General features: G+C 47.1%; 1 protein-coding gene across 1 annotated transcript in view; it reads left to right on the top strand.

Moving 5' to 3' along the window:
* Positions 1-12,450, top strand: part of LOC119167807 (translocator protein-like) — a 67,909-nt gene that overhangs the window by 14,085 nt on the left and 41,374 nt on the right. Inside the window, exon 2 of the mRNA XM_037419329.2 lies at positions 11,398-11,523. Within this exon, the coding sequence (XP_037275226.1) occupies positions 11,416-11,523 (108 nt within the window). The 5' untranslated portion in view covers positions 11,398-11,415. The remainder of the gene's footprint in view (positions 1-11,397; positions 11,524-12,450) is intronic.

Below are 12,450 nucleotides of genomic sequence, written 5' to 3'. Positions count from 1 at the left end.
CGCGTGCACTTGGTTGTTGCCGTCTTCCATGGTGAAATGTCAGTACACAAAGTTGATGCAAAATGTATAAAAAGTGGCAACAAACTTGTCAACAATAACGGGCTCGAAAGAAAGCACAGATAAAAAGTGAAGCCGATGGAGCCACACCTGACCCCACGACGGGGTCACTTACCGAGCGCGACCAGCGACTCTACTCACGGCTTTTGAGCTGGTTGACCAAACTCTATTTGACAGTTACTTTGCCCAGCTGGCTCACTATGTGATGCCTACGTGAACGAGTAACCGCTATTGACTCAATGGTATTATTCAATATCATAGATCACGCCACTGTGTTGGTAACAAAAGACCGAAACCACTCAACTCACAACTACTCACTCTAATTAGTATCAGCCGTTCACTCTGCCATACTGTCGTTCCCTAGAAGTTTGAGTTCCATACAGTATTTTCTAGAGCAACTTGTGTATTGTTCATGCACCATGGAATTGATGGATAGCACCAGAGTCCTTTAATACAATTACTGTTGATGAAGCTTCAGCGGAAGTTTGATATAGAGACAGGAGAAACCGCTAAAGGCACCCACGCTGGGGTAAAGTTCCTCAGACTTCGCTGAGTAGCGACGTATGTGGTCATAGGCGCGCCTCCTCTATTTCCCCCCTCCTCCAAAACCGGCGCCGCGTTGGTGTTGGTGAGATGCCGTCACGTGGGAGCGCTCGCCCTGTTCGTTTGTTTACAGTTGCTCGCAACTACCATTTCAGTTGCTCTCAAGGCGCGAACTCTCGGTGGTGCAGCGCATCTGTTTTCGACTGATACCAAGTTGTCGTTCCGTGCGCGTTTGCTGTTAAATACTTTTTCCCCAAGAATGATGTCGCAATTCGTTTCCACGGGTGGCTGTTGCGTCTTGTAATGCCGGAACAAGTCTAGTGACGGCCGAAAGCTCAGTACCGCCCGCTAAGCGGTACGAGTTGCGTTAAAAGACATGGTTGCATAGAATCAGAAGTGAAACTTTTGGTCGATATTTTCAAATCCACTTTGCAAATAAGTTGCGTGTCTTACACTATATCATGAATAGGCTTGGGTGCCCGCTCTAACGCCGCAGACAAATCGCAGAGAATAGCACAGTACTCGCCATTTATCATTCAGGCTTCATTAACGCTCCTGCGGGGGCTGTTTTTGGTCAACAATACATGCTTGCGTGTTATGCTTGTCCTTATGTATTGAGTGGTTTTAGTTCATGGTACTGGTTTGCGGGCTTAACATGCACGTAGGCAGGGGATCGAAATTGAAATTGCGAGACTTCAGAGATTCCGCGCTGTTGTTTGAATAAAGCAAACTAAACTGCAGCAGATGACATTAAAATTCGTACTCTCTGTTGATTTTTCTTGCGTGCTCTTATACTTCTGAGCAAATTGCTGTGGCTCTGATACGTTGACCGACCAGCCGCGAAACTCGCGATGCGAGGGCAGCTATGCAAAGCGTGCATTCCTTTGAATCGTTAGGTGCGTGCATTTATTGGGTAGGACCCTCGCACATATACGTGCCATTTCGCGTCATAGTTTGTTTGATACTTTCTGCGAAGGTTTATATCCACGACTAGAGCTTTCGCGAAATAGTTGCGTATGGGGGCACGCTAGTTCATTATACAATAGCTGCTCTCTAAGGCAAAATTGTGTTAAAAGGGTGTGCGGTTCATCCTTTTGTAGACTAATGGGGCTGCCACAACTATTATTCACTTTAAGGACTAACGGCACTGGTTCTAACAGATAGTCCCCGCAGACAAGCTCAAGGAACTAACATTTAGTCCTCACATTTACACCTTAGTGAGTAACCGTTAGTCCCACAGTTCACCTGAAAGGACTAACATTTGCTCCTCACTCTTGCACCTTACAGGGCAACTGTTAATCCCCACAATTACACCTTACCGAGCAACCGTTAGTCCTCACAGTTGCACCTTGCCGGATGAACGGTGGATCCACTCAAATACTCCAATTGGATGGACTTTTTGTCCCCAGTTCAAACATTGTTTTTTGTTTATTTTGCGCCAGGACTAATCCTTTTTTCGCCTGTTTTTTGGCGCAGTGAGCAACAATTTGCGCAAAAAAGAACACGCGAAAAAGTAGTTAGCCCCCTATGTGTAACGGCTTTCGCAGTCACGGCAACAATGAAAGACAAAAGTGAGACATCGAATTCTTTTATTTTTCTACATACACATGAAGTTTCTACATTCTGCTAAGTGGTGAATTCATGGTGAAGTGTACAAGTCCAGTCTCGTTGTCACATCTTGTTCACTCCTTGTGGAGCTCCTCCGACGGAAGCGATAGATGACAGGCATTGCAGACGCCAGCGCACGCAGCCTTCTGCCTGTTGTGTTCCCACGGCTGCACGTACAATAATATAGTAAAAATATTTAGACACACGTGACAGAAGATGAAGATGCACGCATGTGACAAGTACGTTAACGCTAATATAAAAAAAAGCATTAAAACATGACACTCAAACAACTTTACCTTCACATCTCGCACAGTCCTTCTGAAGCTGCTCTGACGAAAGAGATGGACGACAGGCATCGCAGACGCCAGCGCACACAGTCTTCAGCACGGTGTGTGCCTAGGGCTGCACAATAAATATGTAAAATAGTGAGTCACATGTGACAGAGGATGAATACAAATGCATAAGAGAAATACGTGCAAGGTGGAATGAAAACATACATGAGATATGACGTGCTAATAATTTCACCGTGATGTCACACATCGTCAAAGACTCATTTCGATCTCCGTTGCGCAACAGCTTTAGGAGCGGCGGCCGCAGCCACAACTTCGCGAACCACCGTGCCGCTAACAAGTCGGCGAGTTTTAAGCGAGCGACGTCGTTCAGCTTGAGCAAGTGAACACGAGACCAAACACGGCGCTGCACGCGGAATGTCTGCGGCCAGCGAACTTCGAACAGGAGAGCGAGCGTACGCTTGGCCGCCGCCACGAAGAGCGCCGAGCAGGTTTGGAGCTAGCGCCGAAGAAATCGACGGTAATGCGGCCCTTTTCCACAAACTCGAGCGAGTGCAGCGCGCAAACGCGAGTTCGCCACCACGGCAAACGGACGGTGCCGAGGTGCGTGCAACCGACTGACAGGAAAGCCAACTGTAACGGCTGTTAATTTTGAGTGAGTTTCGACACTACGAAAGCCCCGCCAGCCCGTGCTGGTGCCCTTACAGCGCGCGACATACTACAACCAATCTCTTTACAAGAACCTGCAACGTGTCTTCGACGACTACCAACACAGCGACGAGGTCTCAGCCCGATATCGTCAGCCCGGAGCTCATCGCGGCGGCGAAGACAGGCGAGCACTCGATGAGCGAGCGTGCGGAAAGCCGACGGCAATGGCGGCCAATTTCCAGGTGGTCGCAAAGCACAGGCGAACTGCAGACGCCGAAGCTGACCTTCACGATGCATTTCATGCGTGCGATATACAACACGACCGAGCCCGTTGCCGACAAGCGCGATCCGTATCGCACACGCCACAAGTAGAGTAGAATAAAGAATGATAATTTACTTACCATAGAATCAAGAGCTGTTTTCTGCTCTGAGTCGGACTAAAGTATCCGATAGGCCTGTTGTCATCTCGTCCGCCATATTGGCCTTCCGAATTGTTGCTGTCGTGTGTTGGTTGTGACTATCTTGACACCAGGGATATACAGCGTGGCGTGGTGACATGTCGAGACTTGCTCCAGACTTTATGGGTGCAGCGAAACGCAAAAGCAGCAGCCCACGCTCACCCAAGCGTACACACAAGCACCACGTCGTAATTCTTAGATCGTCGAATCCAGGTGGCCGTGGTCGAGCACTCCAAGCTCGACTTGGCGCGAACCGTCGCCCGCAAAATACGGGGAAAGACTGAGCCAGCAGACAAGAAGGAGGGATGGTCACCTTGGCAACGTTTTTCGCGCTGCCTGCAATCCCCGGGCGGTTCATCGCTTTGGGGCGTGTTTGGAGAGTAAGTGGTTTTGCGCGGCACGCTTCCCTCTGTGGCTGCTCCACAACGGTCTATTCGTTCACCGCGCGTGCCTATTGCGCTCCGTTACTGCTTTTTCGGGTAATTTTGCCTTAGTGTGTGGTTTTTAGTGGTATAGTTTTTATGCCAGATAGTGCACAAAGCGCACTTGCGTAATTTGATTGGTGCGTCTAATCACTTCACCAAACAACCACAGTTGTACGAGTGTATGAACAATAAATGATGTTTGCCTTCTAAAACATTATTAAGATAAAAGTCTTAAATGCCTCATTAAATGCAACAGATGGCTGTCGGCGACATCACCGTCCCGCGTTGACAGCGTTGTTGCTTCCACTGCGTGTCATTCCCTGCGAGTGCTCTCTACACATATTGTATACTCCATGTGGTACTAAACTATGTCTCATAAGCCGACTTTACACTCGTTCAGATAATATTTTAGGATGAGTTAGTCGGCTGGCGCGAATACCATATGCGCGCTGCTTGCTAAGCAACCGCTCTTTTCGCGAAAGGTCGTCTGCTACGCAGGAGCAAGGCAGGTGGCACCACGCTCGAAATGTGAGTGCTAATAGTCTAGGCGTATATCATTGAACGAAAAAAAAATGGCGCAGAAGATATTTATAGATCAAAATGTACATTTTAATTAAAATGACGCAACTAAGATAAGTAAGTGTGATTCTGATATGTCGAAACGGAGATGTACAAGTTAACGAACCATAGGCAAGTGTACACGCGTTGCAATAGACAATTACAACAAACTTAGTAAATTACAGCACATTTTAACAAGACCGGTGGATCAAAATAACCAGACGGTCAGAATTAGCCCAGAAAATCTTCACAATCAATCCACTGCGGCGTATCTCTAAACATTATCATTGTTTTGGCGCGTCAAACCCCAAAAAAGAATATTACCTTGTAAACGCTTATATATGAGCCGTGTGAAGCATTTAAATGCACTGAGAGGAAGTTCATAACCTTGTTTTGGCCACTATATATAATGCCTTTTTGTGACCCTTTTATAATAAATAAATATGACATACAATTTTTATAAGGCTGATTGAAGCCTTGTGCTACCTTCCCAAACATACGTAACCAGGTTGTATAATATAGAACTATAGGTTCAAATTTGTTATAATTCATCCTGAAACACAAGTGATTCCCTGTGCCAGACATGCCCCTGCAATGTAGGGGCTATATATACCCCATGCGTACTTCATATTACGTGTATGCGTAAAAAATAGTTAACTTGATAGGTCTATAAATTCTTCGCGTTCATGACACACAACGCTTCATTACCCGAAATTGTCTAGTAACTAATGAGGCATCGCTTATTAGCAGTGGAGAAATAATAGGCCAAAGTAAATAAACAGGGTAGTATCGGGTACTACTTTTTCTCTTGAAACCTTTAAAAGTTACTACCCATGGGTGGTAACAGCTAGGGTAGTAACAGTTACTATATATTGGTAGTAAGAGCAAGGGTAGCGATTGTTCCCACCCTCGCCGTTACTAACTGCGCTTACTACCAGGGTTGTAACATATGTGATAAACCATTACTACCCCAAAGTTAGCAAGTACTACCTCCTTGTTTCTAAGAGTGTGCTGCTCGGAGGTACTGCCAGTTTGGCTAGCAGGTAAGTCGATACAAACAACAGTTTTCATTGTAATATGCTTTACTGCAGATAAAAAAATCACTATTTTAATGATCTCAGTGGAGGGGGATGACTGTAGCAGTGTGATAAAAGTTCATTTCAGGATCGCAGCTTTGGCCGACATCGTCGGTTTATTGGCATGAAGCGCAGCGCACTTATTGAGCGAATTGACAGACAGACAGACAGACAGACAGACAGACAGACAGACAGACAGACAGACAGACAGACAGACAGACAGACAGACAGACAGACAGACAGACAGACAATGAAGTTTATGTATCCGGAGCCCTCCACTACGGCGTCTCTCATAATCATATGGTGGTTTTGGGACGTTAAACCCCACATATCAATCAAAAATTTATGTGATCCTGAGGAGCTTTCGCGGGAACCCTTATCGGGGACCCGCGGAAGCCGCTGGCCATGTCCAAGTAAGGGCTGGGACACTGTCATGCTCCGCCCTTGCTTGGGCCCTCTGGATTGCCTGGATTTGTGCCTGGAGCGATGGGCTCTGGAGTGCCTCTTCCCAGTCGGCTTCGCTGGATAGAGGGCCGTTAGGTAACGCGGGCATGGCCAAAGCATGTGCGCTAAGGACCAATTAATTTCATTACATTCTGGACAACTCGAGTCAACGTCTGTGGAGATACGACTGAGAAGGCCCCGCGAGGGGAACGAGCCCGTCTGGAGCAATGTAATTGTAATTGACTGAGACCTATCTAATCTCGGGTGAGGAAGAGGATAAGCCCTTCTACTTAGCCGATAGTGAGATGTGATTTCATTAAAGGTAAGAAGTTGATCGTTATGCTGGATTTCATCCTGACCCCATAAGGCCTCCATGCCGCCGCGGCGCGTTAGATCTCGCGCACGGTCATGGGCAAGCTCGTTGAGGTTAGGTACGTGCTGATGAACGTCCTCAACCATATGGGCGGGAAACCAAGAGATTAAGTGAGTGCCAGGGTCTGTTCTTTTTTCTAGAATGGAAGCAGCCTGTCGCACTAGGTTACCCGACTCAAAAGCTTCGATGGCCGCTCGTGAGTCTATTAACACGGTGGTGTGTGAGCGGTCGGTTATGGCCAGGGTTATGGCGACCTGTTCTGCAACAGCGCTCGTAGCTAACCTGACTGAGGCTGAGGAGCGTAATTCCCCGTTGGCGTCAATGACTGCCAGCGCGAATGTGCTAGACTCGCCGTACTGAACCGCGTCGACAGAGACAGTCGATTCTCGATTCTCGGCGGCGTTGTGTAATATCGCTAATGCTCGGGCTTTTCGCCTCCCTACATTTTATTGCGGGTGCATATTCCGAGGGAATGGGCTGACCACAAAGGTTTCCCGGACCTCCCAGGATAAGGTAATATCCCGTTCAGCAAGCATTCTGGGAGCCATGCCAGCCTCGTCCAGGATGCGTCTTCCTGCCCTGGTTGACGAGAGCCTGACCACCTGGGCGGTGACCTGCGCTTCGATCACTTCATCAATTTCGTTGTGCATACCGAGTTGTCCTAATTTGTCAGAGCATGTGGTTACTGGTAACCCCAGTACCTTTTTGATGCTCTTAAGGATGAGAGTGTCTAGCTTATTTTTTTCTGTTCTAGTCCAGGTAAGTCCGATGCTACATAATTAATGTGGCTCGTTAGGAAGGCATGATGGATCCGAAGTAGGTTAGCTTCACTTAGTCCCTTTCTGCGTCCTGATAGTCTAGCAGCAAGTCTCAGCATGCTTTAGGTTTTGGCCGTGATGTTCGTCAGGGTTTTGGCGTTACACCCTCTCGCGTCCATCAGTAGTTTCGGGATTCTGATTGAATCTGCTCGTGGAATGCGCTGTCCATTTCTTGCAAAAAGGGAGATGTGAATTTGGTCTAGGTGTGTAAGCCTCCTAATGCCTTGCCTGGCCCGCCTGTACAGTAACAGTTCTGATTTTTTTGGAGAGAGTTGGAGGCCTGTGCCTTCTAGGTAGGGCTCCGTTTCTTCTAGGGCTGATTGCAGCGCGTTTTCTACATCTGCGAGGGATCCTCCCGGGCACCAGATCGTGACATCGTCCGCGTGAAGCAAGTGGCCTATATTGGGCAGGGATCTGAGCCTCTGCGATGAGTCCTTCATGACTATATTGAACGACAAGGGGGAGATGACCGCCCCTTGGGGAGTGCCTCTGGCTCCTAAGGCGAACACATCTGACTTGTGTTGAGCGATCCTTATGGTAGCCGTGCTATTCATCTGGAATGGCCTAACAAAGGCCTGAAACTTTGCTCCCGGACCTAGGCTGGCCGTGGCCTGCAAGACAAGCGAATTGAGATATCTTTTTTTTCTCGCCTTCCGTGTGCTATGAGGTTCATTTCTTAGTTGAAGCCAGATGTTTATATAAACTCTGATCTTGATTATAATTATATAATCTTGATTATAATCGTGCCGCGCAGCTTATAAGCTGCGCGGCACGGCGGCACATAAACAATACAGTCAGACGTAGGTGGCGCCGAGTAATCTAAACCCTGCGCTTGTTTAATGCACTTCTTCCTTTGATTGCCGTCCTGGCGCACAGTTTGACCAAAATAAGCGCAAGTGCACTCGTCCAGCGCTTCGTGTACACTTACTCTTGAGTGAAACTTTTGCCTTTTTTGTCATATATATATGGGTGCAATGGCCGGTGCTCATTTCGTATAGCAGGTATATTTGACCCACGCGTTCCCATAATATATTTGCTAGGCGCGCCTGTGCGACAATTTATTTTTCAATATAATATTCACAGCAAATTCATACATAAGTTTTTTTGGCGTGTAATACACATGTATCTGTGATAAAACTTTTCGCACACTCCAGATTTAACGTTCCGTGTATACTCAAAGGCTACGTGTCACCATCGCTCTCTTCACAGCCACGGCCCATCTCATTTTCCTTTCTTCGTTTCGTGGCAATCGATTCATGCGTTTGCCTTTCACGCTCGAGTTGGAGCAGCCAACGGCTGAAAACTGACCATGGTTTTTCAGGACGAAGATAAACGGGCAACCGCGCGCGTATCCCGAATAATCTGAGGCTTGTGGCGAAGCGGTTCACCGTCGTCTACTCTTCTCAAACCGGAGCCGGTAGCAGTCGGTGCATCCCGCAATCCCTCGCTCTTTTACTGGTCACCTATTGTACGGCACATGCCGGAATTGTGAGACCTGATTAAATGTAGCCGCAAAGGTTGATTACGGTCGGCTTCGGAGTAATGATATCTTCAAGGAAAATCTGGGAAGCTCTAATAGAGTGAAGTTTAGTGTCGAATATGGCCTTAAAGCTTGAACTTCGACGGCAACCAACGCGTGCTGCTTCCGCTGTAAGATGGGCTACCTCTCCTAAAGCAACCAGTGAAAATTTGTGGAAAATCTCGAGTTCTTCAGCGACTCTGGTGGATCCTAATGCGTCGCGGAAGCACAGTGGTTGCAAGCCTTGACCACGCTTATCTATCAGAGATACATATCTTGAACAGCCTCGTATTCATCGACCAAAAACCCATTTTGAATTGGTGCTTTTATTTAGCTGGTTATGAGGATCAAGCAACCCCAGGTGGACAAAATCTCCGGAGCCCTCCACTACGGCGTCTCTCCAAATCATAAGGTGGTTTTGGGAAGTTAAACTCCACATATCAATCAATCAACCAATATGATGAGCGAGCATACATGTATATGCTCGCTCATCATATTGAAAGACATGGCGTTTACTTAATGGTTCAATGTTGTCATAATATTGTGCGCTAAAATCTCAGCTGAAGCGTGGAAATGCCACTGCTGAAATCTGCGAAAGTGTCCATGACTGGCGTGATTATCACCTTTCATACGTCAGTTTTTAACTGAAACAAAGAGCCGTTCGTTTTCATGGATTTCAATAAGACGAGCCAGCATGAAGCATGTCCGTTCTGTAAGCAATTAAGCCACGTGTGTTTCACAGCCAGCAGTATCCCCGCGTAAACAAGAACTAGGTGGTTAACGTCGAGGCTATTGTAACATTTCCTCGTTCAGTGCTGAATGCTACCAATGCAGTGACCTCGGATCAATGGAAAACCACGCTGAGCGCAGAAAACATTTTGAAAAGCGCTGATCAAGTGTGGCTTCACAATTATTGTCGATATCAATTCTTATTGTACTTGGCCTTTCGCCCCTTGGCATGGAAACAAACAACATGCGAACTTGCCTCTTTAGATTTCTGGTATTGCTGTCGATGATTCACGTTGTATTTGATGCCTGCTTGTCGCTGGCGATTCACTCATGCACGTCGCCGTCCATGTAAGTGATTCTTAAAAGAGTAAAAAGAAGATAAAAGTGAACTGTCTGCATTATAGTGCGACACCTCAAGAGTGGCTCACGAGGGATGGGGGTAAGGAGGGATTAAAAGAGAAAGTGATTATTAAAAAGGATAGGATCAGAGATAGGGACAGGGAGACCCACATACAGAAGTAGGGAGAAGATAGGAAAGATGGACATGGTTGCAGGAGTCCAAGGATGGAAATGGCGGAGAACGAGCCGTTCAGCCAGAGCTGTGCTGCCATCGGAGATGGCGGAGGCAAAACCGGTCGGCACGAAATTCAGTGAGCGAGTCCACGTCACCGTCCTTGCACATGCTGACGCCAAGGCACTTCGCGTTTAAAAGCTGAAGTGACGTTACACATTGAAACTATCACCACCTAACCAAAACCACTCGAAGGTGCTGCACGGTGGCTTACTGGTGTGAGCGGCTGCCTGATCCTAATGCAACTGCGAAGTAGCGAGAGTGCTTCTTCATGATAGAACACCCGTGAACACTTCGTGTGTGCGTGCGTCTGTTCGCAGGCGCGCGCGTCCCCAGACACATGCGGTGCCAGCGTTTCAAAATACGCGGCTGAACCACTAATCTGCCGCACAATCAATAAAGTTTTTTTTTCAATCCCACCTCTGCTAGCGCATAGCTTTGCGGAGTCCTTATGCTTCTGCTTCGAGCGCAGTTGTACATTTTATTGTTGTGCCTTGGCTTTCATTTCAAATAAAAAAATTCATCGTAAACTTACAGGACAATTTTGATTAGTCAGCCTATATAACGATCAAGGCAGTGAAGTGGGACGAGTTCTTGCTGAACTTCCGTCTTGCAATAAGCAGTTGCGGGTATGCGTGAATGCTGTCAGAGCCGAAAAGACGAAGCTGAGACGAATTCATGAATGCTCCCATTATGGCCGAATTTCCACCGTGCTGGTCTAGTGTCTGAGGTACTCGGCTGCTGATACGCACGTTGCGTGATTGAAACCGAGCTGCAGCGACTGCATTTTCGATGGAGGCAAAAATACTGTAGGCCCATGGGCTCCGATTTGGGTGCACGTTGAAAACCCCCAGGTGGTCGAAATTTCTGGAAGCCTCCAGTACAGCGTCTTTTATGATCACATGGTGGTTTGGGACGTTAAACTTCACTTATCAATTAATAATGGCTGAACTGAAATTACACCTTTCATAAACATTAGCATAATTAGTTCTTCACTGTGTTTTTTATGCCACAGTGAGCAAAAAAGTGGCTTTTGAAGTACAGGTATTTTTTGCAAGCAGTCCTTTGAGGCGTGAGTGTCAGATGCCTATTGCGGCCTTTTCCTTCACATGGCCTGAGAAAGCCGCATGTTTGAAATTTGTGACGAATTTGGATTAACCTGAAACTGTCAGTTTCTTTCCTATGTCTGACAAACCAGACGCCCCTTCAATCGTTCAACTAACAATTTAGTACACGTAGTGAGTGGGTGAGGGCTTGTTCATGAAGTCGTTTTGTCGCAGGCGTAACTTCGCGCGAGCATGGAATACGACGAGGCCACCCAGGCGGCCTGCTGGGTGCTTCTGCCAAACCTGGGCAGTCTGGCCGGCTTCTACATCATCAAGACCAGGCATGACGATGTTATCAAGGTGAGTGAGTGAGATACATGCCGAGGTACGGGATAGAGGAAGGGCTGTGCGGCGGCACAGCAAAACTGTACTACACTGTGAATGATCGAAATATGTGCTAGTTTATGGTCACCCATCGTCGAAGAAAGTAAAGCAAGAAGCGGCTAAGTTGGGTAAGTTGGGATACTAGAGGAACTGGACAACATCTCAAAGACGGGACAAACGTTTGTTTAAATCTGGTTGGCCCCGTCCCTGGGTTTTATCCCATTCTTTCACGAGGTATAGCATGCAAACCTCCAAACAAGAAAACATAATCGCAAAGAGCATTCGGGTTGTCTAGTTAACTTGTGTACGTCATTGCAAGCCCTAATACAATGCATGATTGGAATTGAGGGCATGTGCTGTTTGTATTGCATGCGCGGCCACAAAAAGGCTGGTCGCTGAGTGAGATTGGTTATTTTGCCACGCAGGTGGTTTTACACCTCACGGTATTGCATAAAAGGAAGATGAAAGCTTGCGAAGACACAGCCTGTTGACAAGGCTTGTGTACTCGTGCCGATGTTTCGATAAGTATTCTTCAGTTCAAGCCTTGAAAAAGACGAATCTACTCGTCAAAATGTCGACTCGAGTGTACGACCCCTGAAGTTTGTCAAGTCCCACATGGGCATTCAAAAAAAGTCACACAGAAACGTCTTCTTCGATCTGAAAACGGACGATAACGACTAAATTGCTGCACAATGAACTAGGGATAACGACTGGAAAGCATCAGAACATTTTCGATGTTAACCAACCCAAAAAATGAGATGAAAGGCACTTGTACAAACAAGACCAAAGCGAAAGTACTGTAGAGCCAAGCTGCACGAGACGGACCCGTCTTTTCGGTAACAACGTCTGCTTTATTGTGACAACCAGAGAGTTGAAAATAGAGCAGGTGCACGCAGTGCACTG

Source organism: Rhipicephalus microplus, unplaced genomic scaffold (assembly GCF_043290135.1).
Source record: "Rhipicephalus microplus isolate Deutch F79 unplaced genomic scaffold, USDA_Rmic scaffold_12, whole genome shotgun sequence".
NCBI lineage: Eukaryota > Metazoa > Arthropoda > Arachnida > Ixodida > Ixodidae > Rhipicephalus > Rhipicephalus microplus.
The sequence above is the reverse complement of the archived record's forward strand: the minus strand, read 5'-3'. Positions and strand labels throughout refer to the sequence as shown.